Genomic DNA, 14563 nt, shown 5'->3' with positions numbered 1-14563 from the left:
TGTATTAAACAAAATGCATTTCTGTGTCTAACTTCTAAAAACATAGACCTACTATAGAGCAAAACTGAGCAAAAGCACAAGCCGAACATGTCTGGGCCTCGTGCAAGAAGCACCCGTATGAGGAGATTTGTTTTTGGGGTGTTAAGAGTGGGGTTGAAAACGTCCTTCACTTTACGAACTTTCACTTTTGTTTTTCTCTCCATCAGCTGAGGAGCCTGGAGGTGAACAGCCACTCCTTCGGCCCACGCTCGCCACTATCTTCCCTCACACAGCCTGCATCTTTTCTGTGGGAAGAAGAGGAGAGGCAGAGGAAGGAGGAGCAGGAGCGCCAGAGGCAGGCGGAGGAGAGGAGGAAGAGGGAGGAGGAGGAGCGGGAGCTGCAGCGTCTCCAGGAGGAGAGGAAAAAAAGAGAAAGAGAGGAGGAGGAGGAGAGGAAGAGGAGGGAGGAGGAACAGCTGAAATGGCAGCAGAGGAGGGATGAGGAGGAGCGGGAGAGGAAGAGGAGGGAGGAGGAACAGCTGAGATGGCAGCAGAGGAGGGATGAGGAGGAGCGGGAGAGGAAGAGGGGGGAGGAGGAACAGCTGAGATGGCAGCAGAGGAGGGATGAGGAGGAGCAGGAGAGGAAGAGGAGGGAGGAGGAACAGTTGAGATGGCAGAAGAGGAGAGAAGAGGAGGAGCAGGAGAGGAAGAGGAAGGAGGAGCAGGAGAGGAGGCGGCAGGAGTTTGCGGAGCAGCAGCGGCGGGAGAGGGAGCGAGTCCTGGAGCAGCAGCAGCAGCAGCAGCAGCAGCAATGGTCAGTGGAGCCACTGCTCCTCCTGCAGCACCTCCAAGTCTTAAACTCACATGTCTGTGTTTCAACAACTCGCCGAACCTGCTTCGCTCTCATTCTGCATTAACATGAGTGCAACTAATGTGTTTTGCATGTGCTTCATCGTCCCACATCACTGTACTCACTTCCCTTCACCACCATAGGGCCGCTGGCTCCTATGACTTTACCAGTGTCCAGCCATCATTGTCCTTTACCGACAGGTTAGTGAAGGAGGTGTGTGCATGTGTGTGTGTGTGTGTGTGTGCGTTTATGCAAACTCATCTGTTTAGAGGTTAGTGAAGCAACCTTGGGACCGGAAGTTCATAGGTGTGAATCTCACATCTGACTTGTCACCACTGTGGGTCCCTAAGGAAGACCCTTGACCCCCATCAGCTCCCTGGAGCAGCGTGATGTGGCCTTACCGCATCCTAGAAATAGGATTGGTCAATGCAGAAAAAAAGGGGGGATTAATAAAGTATGATTAATTTAGTTTATTAGTACAGCTCCCTCTAATCAAAGCAATAACCTCTTCTTGCATCACAGGTGCTTTTTATGCAGCACGTGTCTGCCTCGTAACCTATTATCAACGCCTTTCAGAGAATTGAGTTGATATTAATCATTTCAGAATATTTTGATAAAATACATTTTAATTGGTATGTATAATCAGCATGTGTAATTTCCTGAATGTTAGATAACCTGCAAGGTATGCAGATATAGTCATTTATGTATTTTTTAATCCCTCCAAACAATAGAGTTTGACTTATGCATAGAAATTATATGGAATTCATAAATGTGTTTGCATAACAGGACATAATATTTCTGCAGCATAATAATTAACCTTTAACTCAGAACAATTAATCGAATGATGCTTATAACTACACTAACACATTTCTTCCTTATTAATGCTAAAAGTGATGATATAATTAACTTTTATTGACACTGTGAATAGTCCCTGAATTATGTTAATTTTATCAATATTATTAAACGTATTTTATAGTTTCTTTTTTACAGACAAGTGAAACATGTCAGCAAGGTACAAACATCCTGCTTCACATGTCGGTAAAAAGAAACTATGGCATAACTGAATAATGCATCGAATGACATCAGTAAGAAACATCGTAATCTTTCACATGTTCGGCTTTGAATTCCTTGTTTTTGAATCTTCAGACGTAACGTCACTCCAGATGTGACACGTTCCCATCAAGCAGCATCACTGTCAGTGAAACACATAACAGTTTCTTTTTCCCACATGTTTGATTCAATTTTTTATAACAGAACAACTCCGACACACAATTAATAAATTATACACATAAAACATGGTTCAGTGGAAATTATTCAAAATGTTTCCACCAATCTTTTATATCCTTCTTCAGCTAGGGTTGCATTAATCAAATTAGAATATGTAAAAGTCCCCAAGTCACATTTCTAAAAGACAATGCATACAATATGCGACACCCTCGTGTTCATCTGACTTGAAAACATAACATTGAATGATTTAATATCAGATATGTTCCATTAGCGCTCTGATTTTCCTTTGTTAATTTTTCAACAGATTGATAGAGAAGAACAAAGCTGACACAGTTTCACTGTCTAACTGTTTGCAGTTATTTCTTTCTCTCGCTCTCTGGATCTGTTTGAATCAGGCTTTCCCAGAAAATACTAAATCCTACTAAATGTGAAATAATTGCAGAACAACCAGCACATTTAGCTGGGATTAGAATTCCCCCTTATTGGTCTGCAACCAGCATTTTCATTCTACACATTTCACAAGTATAATTAGATTTATTTACTGTGGTATCTGGTATATAAAAATACTTTTAATTGAAAAGCGAAATGATCTCAAAACTAAAGGGGAAAAAAGACCTAAATCACTCTTTATTAATCAAAATCACAGCTTTCCTCTCGGGTTGGTAATAGTTCAAAATGCTTCACAGAAACACTGACAGAGACAATGAAGGACATAAAAACAGTTAATACAACATTAATGTGAAGGTTGACAGTGGAGGGGGAACAGAGAGTGACGGGATAAAAAAGACCTTCAAGACGTTTAATAAGTGAGATAAAATATGAAAATGGCAAAAACAAGATGAAATTGTTAACCGTATAAGAAATACAATTAAAATAGATATTAAAAAATATAACAATGTAATGGTAATAGATCAAAAGAAAGGTAAAACTGGTGTTGAAAAATAGATAAATCAAAAATAAAATCATAGTTTAGAAAAAAGTGTCGGGCTGCATGTGGGGTGGTGGTTAAGACGCCCATGAAAACTCTGTGAGGTTCCCATGTTCTCCCTCTGCATGCATGGAGGTTCTCCTGGTATTCCAGTCTGACATCACTAATTATCCACATGGATAATTAATTGCCTTTAGGTGTGTGTATGAGTGTGTTTGACTGTCGTTGTGTTTGTTGTGTGACTGCTGGGCGATGTTTCCACTTTGCATCCTGCCTTCGCCCAGAGACAGCTCGGTTCAGCACCGGCGACCTTGAACTGGAGAAATGGTTATAGACGGATGGGTGGATGGATAGAAATAAAAGTAGTTTGTAAGAAATCAATGACAAAATAGCAAGTAAAATAACACAAGATACAGCGAAACATCATACTACTGTACTTTTGTATTTTCTGTCTGTCCTTTAATGTGACGTTTATGTAATGTAAGTTTGCGTATGTATTTAAATAGATCTCGCTTGAAAATGAAACCGTGTCTCAACAAGATTACCTGTTTAAATAAAGGTCAAATTAAAAAAGAAAAATAACTAGATAGAATATAATCCTTTAATATAAACTTCATAAACTCAATGAGCTTTCATGTGCTGCGGTCATACGTATCTCATAATCCAGCAGTGTTGAATGTTGAAACTTGCACATGGAGATTAACGATTGACTCCCATTTATATTATTTTCTGCTCGACAGGACAAAATCCAAATCATCTCCCCAGCTCGATGAAGCGGACACACCTCCGCCCAGAGGTCAGTATTTTATGCACTTGGTTGCACCAATGTTTTACCTGCTGAAGCCATGCCAGCAGCAGCCTGAGTGTGTTTCATAACGACTCCATGACATACCTGTGGGACGCTGCAGGAGCGTATGTGCAGCCGGGGGGGCTGGCTCACTGGCTGCTGGAGGAGCAGTCGAGGAGCGCTCACTACAAGCAGGCCCGCAGTGAGAGGGCCGCGTCGGAGCTGGAGCTGGAGCGCAGAGACATCCTCAATGCCATGAGATACAGAGAGCCAGAGAGAGGTGGGCTTCGCCTCTGAAGCGCCGCCCCTCTGCTTTGGACCGCTCCCCGTTTTGATCAGCTGATCAGTCAATGGGGACGTCTCACTTAATCCAAACTTACGGCTGTTTGATTTGAGGTCGGCCTGCCAAATGGCAAATCAATCGGCCAGCTAGGTGGAAAATTACACGCTGCACAATGATTAATTCTTTGATTACAGAGTTGGTTCTTCCAGGTTGATGAATGTTCGCCCTCAGAAAATTGATTGCAGTTTGTCTAATCCACTGAGAAAACAATACACCATCCAGATCTTAATCACCCTCTCCTATTTTTTCACTGCTTCCTCAACTGTCATTCTCGAGAATCAGTTTTTAACCTCTGCACGACCTTTGATTTTCTTGTTTGTGATATTCCTGTTCTCCCCCCCCCCCCCCCCCCCCCCCCCCCCCCCCCCCCTCCCCGGGTGCAGTGACAGGAGGTGGATTCGGGGACAGGAAGGGCCAGCTTCCCTCGTCGCAGGCGGAGCTGGAGCGCCAGCAGATCCTGAACGAGATGAAAAAGAAGACCTCGCTTCTCGGGGACAACAGCTGGATCCGTCAGCGCTCCTCCAGCTCCGTCACCAGTGGCCTGGAGACGGACATACCGCCCATGCGCAGGTACAATTATTGTGTGATGGCAGTGATGATTTGCTTTTTTACACCGACTAACATCTTTTTACCTCAAGTTTTGTGCAAAAGCTAAAAGATTTACTGTAAATTAGTGAGGCTACAACTTTTCATTCGTGGCATTAAAGACCCCCCGTGAAACCATCAGAGTGATGTTTGAGGCGTCACTTCAAAGTAGAGTGGGGCAAGTTCCAGATTCATATAACTTTTTCAGTATCCAACCAGACAGAAAAACGCACCGATCTGGAGATCAATGAACAAAGCAGCCCAAAGACGGGGGGGTCTTGAAAACAAAAAAACAGGTTGTAGCCACACTAATTTCTCTCACTAACCCGCTAACATGGGTGTGGCGTGGGTTGGCTTTGCAGAGGCGAGTCTCTGGATAATTTGGACACCTCCTACAACTTATGGCGCTCATCATGGACACCCCGAGCCAACTCGTATGTCCAAAGCCAGGCTCGGCCTCACTCTGCGCTTTCTGGCAGCACTCCCTTTTACGGTGGTGGGACGGGGGCCCAGCGGCCCGGGTCCTCCACCCTGCCGTCTTCCTATTCAATGGGTTCCCTTCGAGGTGGGGCAGGAACTCCCTCGTCTCTGTGGTCTCAGCAGTCGCTTTCCCCCTCATCTTCCTCTCCATCACCCGCCACCTCTCCAGAGCCGGCGTCCGAGGCGGGCGCCACTCCGCAGCGGAGCAGGTAAAAACGCTGCTTTGCTTCAGGCCGGCTTTCACTGCTCACTGGTGTACTGGGTCCCACAATTCATACCTGCTGCAAGAATGTTACACAGACTCCAAGGTTTGGGTCGTGTTTTGCACAATACTCACTTGACATTTGCACGACACAAAACATTTGTTTGATAAAATCACACCTTTTTGGTAACAACCGTACAATAGACGCAGTCAACAGTCTATTCAAAGTGAAAAACGATTATAAGTTGTTGCACACTTGAGGTAACATTAATTCTTACAATACGTTTGTAAGCCTGTCACGTATATATGACAAGTTAACAAAGTATTGTGTGAATGGTCCATGGTCTGATTCAAGGTGGAGGCACTATCTTCTTTTGTTTCTATTGCATTGACGTTCATATGACGTCCAGACAAGACATCCAAACAATGTCCAGGAAAGATGTTCAGTAAAGTTTTATTCTGGCTTCCCTGAAGACGTCTTCTGGAGGTATAGAGATGATGTCTTAAAAACCACTCTTTGCTCAGTGGGTAGATAAAACAAGAGCTTTATGAGGCAACTCGTGTGAGGAAATAGCAAACTCTTGCATATGATTAAAGATGTTTTGGAAACTCCTTCATGAATTCCAACTTGTTTCAGCCTAGTGAGATAAGGGCTCCAGACCATATGTCAGGATAGGGACCGGTGGTGACGAGCTCATCTTTTTCTTTTCATACTTGGTTAAACATAAGAAAGTCTACTATTTCTATTTAGATTGTGTATGACAAATTATTTACCTATATATTGTAGTTTGGTTCATTTTAGTTGTGCATTGAGTTTCCTCTTCCTCACTTCATGTTTCATGTCAGTGTTATGAAGCTACAGCCTGGCACTGATACTTTCCTACAAACACTGATTCCATCATTCGATTAACTGTAATCATCCTTAAAGCTCCACTTGGTCCATATCCAAGCAAAATATTAAACATGCCAATATTTATCGGATGTAGCAGTAGACTTACGTTTAACCCCGGTGTATATCAGTGTCGTGTGTGTGTGTGTGTGTGTGTGTGTGTGTGTGTGTGTGTGTGTGTGTGTGTGTGTGTGTGTGTGTGTGTGTGTGTGTGTGTGTGTGTGTGTGTGTGTGTGTGTGTGTGTGTGTGCGTGCATTCGTACATGCCTCATGTATGCCTGGATCTCACATCACAGCTGTGCGTTCTGTAATCCAGGTCAGTCAGTGGCAAGAAAATCTGTACGTTCTGTGAGAACCCGCTGGGAAAGGGAGCAGCCATGATCATCGAGTCCCTCGGGCTCTGTTATCATTTGAGCTGTTTTAAGGTGAGCGTCGGACTCCCGTCGACCCCGGAGCACACTGCCAGCACTCGTCGACCCATCCTCAGAAACTAACCCGTCCTCTCCGGGGGTCTTGTTCTCTGTTTCACTAACCTTGTGATTCCTGCAGGATCTAGATTTTTCTCTTCCAAAACCTGTGAACTGATAACGAATCACTTTCTTTCTTTTTCCACCACCTTGCTGATTGTTGAATCTCCCTGGAACTCTTGCTCTTGGTTTGATTGAATCCTGATGCTGTGCCAGTCTTTTGCTTTCTCTCTCAGTTTTCTTCTCTGATAAACTTCTCTGTTTCTCTTCTGACGGTCAAGGTTTGTTTGTCCTCGTCACTCTCTCACGCTTCTGATGCTTCAGTATAACTTTATCAAGTAGAGAAGCTCCATCATTTTTTTTCCTTTTGTACCTTTTCTTCAGTGTTTCGACTGCAAGGCTGACCTCGGAGGATCGGAAGCTGGTGCTGAAGTCAGAATACGAAGCAAACAGCTTTACTGCAACAACTGCTACATGCGATTCAAAAGTGAGTCCCCGCACCAGCCCAACCCCACGGGAGGGTGTTTATCTTTTCCTTTAATTGTTTCATTTGTAAAGAATAACGTGACAATCGATTTTTCTCGCAGCTGGCCAGCCAACATCCATGTGATGTGACCGTGCTGCAGCAGATTGATGAAGAGACTACTTGTGACAACAACCCGTGAACTTTAAAGTGGAAACCTTTGAGAGTAACAGGGACACTTGGTTTGGTGATACTTCTCGACATTCTTGTTTTTACAGTGTGTGATTGAGGGAGCAAGCTTTGCGGAGAAGTCCTTTACTTTTATGTCTATATCGTACGAAGTATTACAGCTGTACAGAGTTTAAGGGTTCTGCATGCACCAGAGTTTTTAAACATTCTAGCCATGAAACTAGTCAAGCAAAAATTACAATTATCCAGAGGAAAATCATTCTTCTGATCTTTAGATTTGATAGAAATCAAGAGAGAGCCCTGCTGGATCATCACCTCTTTCTTTTCATGCTTCTGTTTTAACCGAGTCCAGTGGTATTAACGTGTCTGTCCTCAGAGGTATCCTTATCGTGTCTGTGTGCCTTTTCGTTCAAAACAGGGAGGAGAAATTAAGATTATTGGAATTCTCTTATAATGTATTTAAAAGCATTTTCTTGGATAGCACTTATAACTGGAGTTTTTAATGATGGAGGACCGTACACATACAGCAGATTTCTGTTTGAAGACTATACGTCATAAGAAATGGCATTGATGCAAACATAACAATGTAAATAAAATGGCTTAAAGCAAACATTTTGGAAGCGTTTTTATTTTCTTTCAGCACTAAAAACAAAACAAAACACACAATTCTGTCCAATAATATTCCAGTGTATGATGCAAGGCTCTTCCTTCTTCTCTAATCAGAAATCATTATACTCATCTTTCTCTGTCTGTCCCCCTCGTGCCCTGTTTCTCTGTAGTGCCACGGTAATGATGAAAGGAATTTCAATGAGCTTTTGTGCTAAGGTTCAGAGGACCTGCCTGCTCTGTGTTCTCCAAAGCCAATTTGTCATGCATATTTTATTCAGCGTGCATGCATTATATTTGATTATACTTTGATAGGCTATTTTCTTAATTCAGTCTGTCGCCGGGGCTGTTTCACCAAGTCATATCTGCATAAATATGTCCTGAATATTCATACGAGGAGGAACACTCCCGATTGTTCACTTTGCAGGTTTGTCAATTGCAAGGTAAGAAAATGTCCCCAATTCCCGCAAATGGAAATGAGCTCAATTCAAGCAATGCACTGCATGGAAATGAGTTGGACCAAGCATAAATTGGCTCCGTATTCTTGAGGTGAAGCACAAACTGCCCCTGGAGGCAGACATATCCCATGCTTAGATCCCTTTTTTGATTTTTCTTGGCGCTCTAGTGGCGGAGAGATTTTAATCCTAATGCTTGGAAAACATGCACGGCCTGTATGGCGCCAAGCAACTGAGGAATATAAAACCTTCCAGAATAAGTACCCCATCCTTTCCCTTCAGAGCCAAGGCCACAACCAGTGTTTATGGAACGCTTTGGCATGAAAAATCAAATCACTCGTCTATAAGTGTGTGTAGCGGAGCTCGCAGAGAAACAGAATGCTTGAATACTCAGAAGGACATGGTCAGTAAAACCAGGGAACACAGATGGAAGAGCTTAGATTGGCCCGCTCCACTCTCCATCAAAGTCATCCCGAACTCCAGCCGCTCACGTTCTGCCTCTCCTCAGCGCCCTCCCACTGAGAGGAAACTATTTACATGTGTCAAGATTTCCAGGAAAGACCTTGACAAGGTTTCTTTCACCATCGACACATGAGTGATTCCAATAATCATGCTTCAGTTCAATGCCACAGTCTCTTTTTTGAGGAGGTTCAGTTTTAGTTTTTTTTGTTGTTTTTTCCCCGGTTTAGCTGTAACTCAAACTGACCTGAAGGGGGCACTGTAATATAAGATTTTTACCAATAAAACACTGCCATGACCTTACATCTGCAGCTACATGACTGTGTTCTCTCTTTGCTCCTACTGTTGAGGATGTCACCTGAACACACTTAAAATGCTACAGATATTTAATACCCGACTTGAAACTGTTTGTCATCAGATTTTGTTTCCAAGATTATAAATGAAACCTAATTCAAACTCCATCTAACTTGGCAGTCATAAAACACATCTATCTTCTCTATCACTTTATCCAAACGATGGTTGCAGCTTGGTTAAAGCCAGACTTCAACCTGGACACGACAGAGCAAACACAGAGGCACAATCCCTCACATTCACCCCTAAGGATTATCTGGAGTCATCGATTGGCCTCAAAGAGTCTTCTACAAACGTCACCTCCTGCCATTTGCTGTTCAGAGGTGAAGTTTCCACACTTTACAGAAGCCATCAGGCACTAAATCACCTGCAGCTTGAACCGATACTATAATTAGTCATGTAATTGCAGACACCGTCTCACCAGACCTGTTGCCATGGCTTGCAGGCACCGTGCGCTGGGATCAGAGTGCAGTCACATGTTCACTTAACTGCAGAGACTAAAAGAAAATTGCACTTTTAAGTAAATCTGTACATTCTCAGCACATAGGGGTGAACCTATGAGGCTATTTATTCAATGTAAGCATGGTTTATAATTCTCAGTGGAGTGTCTTGAACCTGAAGAAGGATGCAGAAGATTAATGGACTGCTGAAACAACAAGCAATGATTTCACAAGCACCATCAAATATAGAGCAGAGGAGCACCCGGTACAGTAAATGCATTTATGTAAGTGGTGAAAAATTGGCAATTACAGCATACAGACTGAATAATAGCTGTACTGGACTGGTATAATTACAGCTTGTTTGCACCTATTAGAAATAATGTGGAAACGTATTACCATATGAATAATATTTAAATGTGATGAGGCCCAAACTTTGAGGACACTGTGGCTGTTTGACAATATATACATTTTGGATCAGCTCCATGGATACATGCAATTTCATTGTGAGGGAATTCAGTTTAATTCTTTATTTCTAATGGTTTTCAGAGAGTGACATTGATGTATTTAAGCTTTAGCTGCACAGCACAGTGCTGCCAGGAACAACAGCTGCTTCTCCAAACACCACCTGTAAATATATTGAAATAAGTGTGAAGTAAGTTGCACATTTCTTTGGTTAAGTTGCCTCCGTGAGCCGCACAGGTGGCTCGTTAGTTAATTGACAACAGATTATCGCCTCTCTTCCGCAAACAAGAACAGAATTCGTTTTAAACTTGTGCAGAGATTATTGATCTGTGACCTTTTCTTCAATGAGGGAATGATCAGCTTAGATCCCTACTTGTCTTCATTACTCTAATCCCTGACTCACAAAAGGGCAACGCTCAGTCAAAAGGGACTCCCGTCTCAGGGAAGGGCTTTGTTTCTTCTCTTTGACTAAGAAGAGGCAGATTTGTTTCACGAGTTAAAGCATTAAAGTGTTCTGAAGTAAATATGACACGTCCAACCAAAGCAGATGAGTTTTCTGTATGTGATTGTTAAACGTGACTCACCATGAGCAATGTTGTCCTTTCTCTACTCTGCTATTAGTGTTTTGACAAAGGAGGGCATTTTTCTCTAAAGGACTGTGTTTCTGTGTGGAAGCAGTCCAGCAGCCAAGAAAATTATTCGTCCAAGTGAAAGGAAAATAAAAAATAAATATCAAAGAAATCCTTTCTTTTTCTTTCTTCCCGGCTCACAAAATCCCTCCGTGCAGCTCTGTTACAATCAGGAACAAAAACATCTGTGACTTCTCAGTGTGACCTCAAAAGAACACACCGGTTTGGCTTTCTTCCTCGTGGTGGTTTTCAGGAAGGAGACATTTCACTGGTGACAAGACGCATTTGAGTTCCCTTCTTCAGTCAGCGGGGAAGAGAAAAGAGGGCTAGAAATGTAACACGGCTGTAAAATGTTCTAACTTCATGGTCACAGCTGGGGCACCCTGATACGCTTGAGACTGCATTACGCCCCGGGGGGTGACATGGGACCAAGTTTTCTGTCCTTGTATTGATTCATCCTGCTTCAGTATTCCAGCTCCGGCTCATAGGCTGAGTGTAAGCTGGAATACTGATTCCAAGTAATTCTTTTTTAAAGTCTTCATCAGGTATTTTTTCAGTAATTTTTTTTTTGGGGGGGGGGGGGGGGGGGGGGGGGGGTGGCAAAGGAAAAACAGATGAAGAAGAGAGGTGACTTTCCAAGACGGAATTCTATCAAATTGGTAATACATGTAAGACAGAGCTGCCCACTCTCGTCTTCTATTTGGAGTCTGCTGGGTGCTGCAGAACTATGCATCAAAGCAGCTCTGCCTCGCGGTTCTGCTGTATCTGCTCCAGCATTATCCTGACAGGAAGACAGATGTGTGACAGAAGCCGCTGCAGTACATTTGGTTTGCGTGACACCTTTCTCCTTCCCCCGGCTCCGCTCCCTCGCCTTATCCCCAGTTGTCACCCGGGGAGAAGTTAATTAGAAATTTATCAGAAGAAAACTTAAAAGACAAGATGGCACACTCTCAGATCTGACCTTTATTTGATGTGAGGAGATTCACTTTGACGTCTGGACCGCGCGCGCTGCTGAAATAAACAGACGGTGACATGCAGGTTGCGTTTGCACCGGCCACCCACAGCATCCAGCCCGCCGTCACGCTGACGTTCGCTGATGCAGGAAGGTCTTTCTCCACTGAAAGGGCGTGATCATTTCATCAGCTCGTGATGTTACACCTGACTTTACACCGAACCCTAAAAATAAATGAAAAGATTAGGACGCTGCTTCAACCTGATTTCTAAACCGTCACACTCCATAACCTTCGTAATATATTTTGATGGTGTTGTTTGACGTCAGCTACACACAGTCAAAACTCAATAACATAGCTCCGTTTATGACCGGCCTGCTGCAGTATCTCCAACTCAGTGACTTGAACAATACTGCACCTAACCATGACAAAGACAGGTTAAATAATATAATATTAGAACTAACTAACCCTGCACTGCAATTCAAGAACTATTTACCACTTTTGGCTCAATAAAATGACAGCATCCGAGCCCCAGCTTCTGCCTATTTGTTCTTTTTTTAGTCATTACAAAAGTTGGGTGGCGCGTTATCCTACCTGTAGTCATTAAATGTAATTTTCAGACCCTTTTTGCAGGTTTCTCATTTAGATATGTCAGCTTGAAACCTCAAAAAGTCAGGAGAGTTTTCCACCGTTTCAGGGAGTTCCAGTTAATTAGCTGCTGATAAAGTCTGCCATTGACATTTCTCCATTGAATTGAAATGCCTGCCTTGTTGTCACCTTCTGTCTGAAAGCTAAAAAATTCATTCTGTGTTGAGTTTTCTTCACAGTCTCATCTATATTAAAGGAGCAGTTTGACATTTTGGGAAATGACTTTAGCGCGAGAGCATAACAAGTTTAATGCTGAGCATCACCTCTTGCTTGACTCAACAGCTTCGGTTTACCCAAACAGGTTTGTCCTTCTGAAGCTCATGTTTGATAAGACAAACAACCTCACAGCGGTTCACATTCAATTCTTCTTTCTCTGCAGGGAGCAGCTGCAGCCGCACACTTGTTTATAATCTTTGGTTTTCAAGGAAATTAATCACACGAACTGGACATGTTAATTACAGAGCATGAAAGGTGCTGATAGCCAGCTTATATAAGCATGGGACAGAGCCAGACTAATTGATTATCTCTCCGGTCTTTATGCCAAGCCATGCTAACCTGCCTCTGGCTGCAGCCTCTTATTAAACTGTCAAATCAATATTGTCATGAAACTCCTGACATGAAAGTGATTATTTCCCCCCAAAATAATTGCCGTAAAGACACTCCTTGGCAATGGCAGTGTTTTGTTTTTAACGTCACCTCTTCGGGAAGCTCAGCAGCTCATAGTGAGATACGACAACGATTCACGTGACAACGCCTTATCAGTTAAAACAAAAAAGGAGTGCGTTTACACTGCAGCAGCGGACACACTGACAACGATGTAGTTAGCATGCCAAGCCACAGGAGGGTGCTGTTGCTTGATTTTATAATGAAACCACACAGACGTGCAGAGAACAATACACTATAAACATGAACAAAATTGAGAAAACCTGACATTCGTATGGACAGACGACCAATCGGATGCTATCAGGTCTCAACTATTACAATACAGATATGGACCATGAGACTAGATTACAGACCACAAGTCATACCAAGAAAGGGGCCGCCATGTTTGTTTACTGGCGCATGAGCAGAAGGAACTATTTACCACGGAGGGGTAAATGATGCGCATGTGCAGTAAAAGCTCTCATAGGGTTAGGGTTAGGGTTAGGGTTAGAGTTAGGGTTAGGGTTAGGGTCTCTGCAGGAGGGAATTGCGCCAGTGAAATGAAAGTTCCATCTTGTGAGCCGGAATAGAAAAAGTGGATATGAACACCAGTGTCGCATAAATGGACTCTGAGTGAGACCCAAAACTTTGACTGAAGAATCCAATGACACAGTTTTCAAAAGACCATAGAGCATCCGAGCCGTGCATTCCTCCAGCAAACAAGAATTTTGTGAAATAGTAACTGTCAGCCTGTGAAGCAGGAGAGACTCTGCCGCCCTTTAATTGTATTAATTTACAAAACAAGTGTCACGCTTGCTGACCTTTGATTAATGACGCTTCATCACCAAAACCCTTGGCGTTGTTCCTCGATCCACTCGTCGTCGTAAATCGAAAGAAAACCACATTTATGAAGTCCAAGAAAATCTACAGACTAATGCTAATGATAGCCAGACATCGGCTCCAAACCGAAGCTCCACATTGGTTTATCATGATACACATGCACACACAAAACGATGCAATCATTACAGTCATCCAAGTGTTTAACGAATGTTAGTTTATCATCCAAAATCATTTTTGATTGTGAGCTACGTCTGAGATAATAAGAGGAAGAGAAGCAGCAGACTGGTATTTCCCAGCATGCCTTGCTCCTCGTAACAAATTTACATTTTCTATGGTGGCTGTGGCTGAGTTGGTAGAGCAGGTTGTTTTGTATTCACAAGGTTGTAGTTTAGATCCTCCATCTCACATTGTTTGTACTGTCAAGCACCTGGATCCTCAAAATTAAAACTTCTTATTTGTACATATTAATTCCTCAGCTGTAATGCTGCAGATTTGCCCAGTCAAATATATAAATGAAAACATCTCCTGTTGATGTGAAACAGGAGATTCAGTTGTCAGCTGATAACTGCTGCTGCATGTGAGACAAGACATGTTTGTCATGAGAAGGTTATTGGACAAGCAACGTTCATTATTGTGAGGACAACAAATATTCATGTTCACTAGATCTGCCGTTCCTGAGCCTTTTCTCGAAG

The 14563-nt window shown here is 43.0% G+C and overlaps 1 protein-coding gene across 11 annotated transcripts in view; it reads left to right on the top strand.

Annotated features, from left to right (window-relative positions):
• lmo7a (LIM domain 7a) overlaps positions 1-7997 on the top strand; it is a 49720-nt gene extending 41723 nt beyond the window's left edge. For 2 of the 11 annotated variants that reach the window (XM_080478622.1, XM_080478619.1), the window contains exons 22-29: positions 207-793; positions 973-1029; positions 3725-3780; positions 4498-4684; positions 5062-5388; positions 6587-6695; positions 7122-7224; positions 7325-7997. In XM_080478622.1, coding sequence (XP_080334748.1) covers positions 207-793; positions 973-1029; positions 3725-3780; positions 4498-4684; positions 5062-5388; positions 6587-6695; positions 7122-7224; positions 7325-7347 — 1449 coding nt within the window. In that variant the 3' untranslated portion in view covers positions 7348-7997. Of the gene's footprint in view, positions 1-206; positions 794-972; positions 1030-3724; positions 3781-3892; positions 4052-4497; positions 4685-5061; positions 5389-6586; positions 6696-7121; positions 7225-7324 lie in introns of all 11 variants that reach the window. The other 9 variants (XM_080478623.1, XM_080478621.1, XM_080478617.1 and 6 more) reach the window with 6 other exon arrangements.
• The last annotated feature ends 6566 nt before the right edge of the window (positions 7998-14563 follow it).

The sequence above is a fragment of the Lipophrys pholis genome (genome assembly GCF_963383615.2).
Source record: "Lipophrys pholis genome assembly, chromosome: 13".
NCBI classification, from domain to species: Eukaryota; Metazoa; Chordata; class Actinopteri; order Blenniiformes; family Blenniidae; genus Lipophrys; species Lipophrys pholis.
The sequence above is the reverse complement of the archived record's forward strand: the minus strand, read 5'-3'. Positions and strand labels throughout refer to the sequence as shown.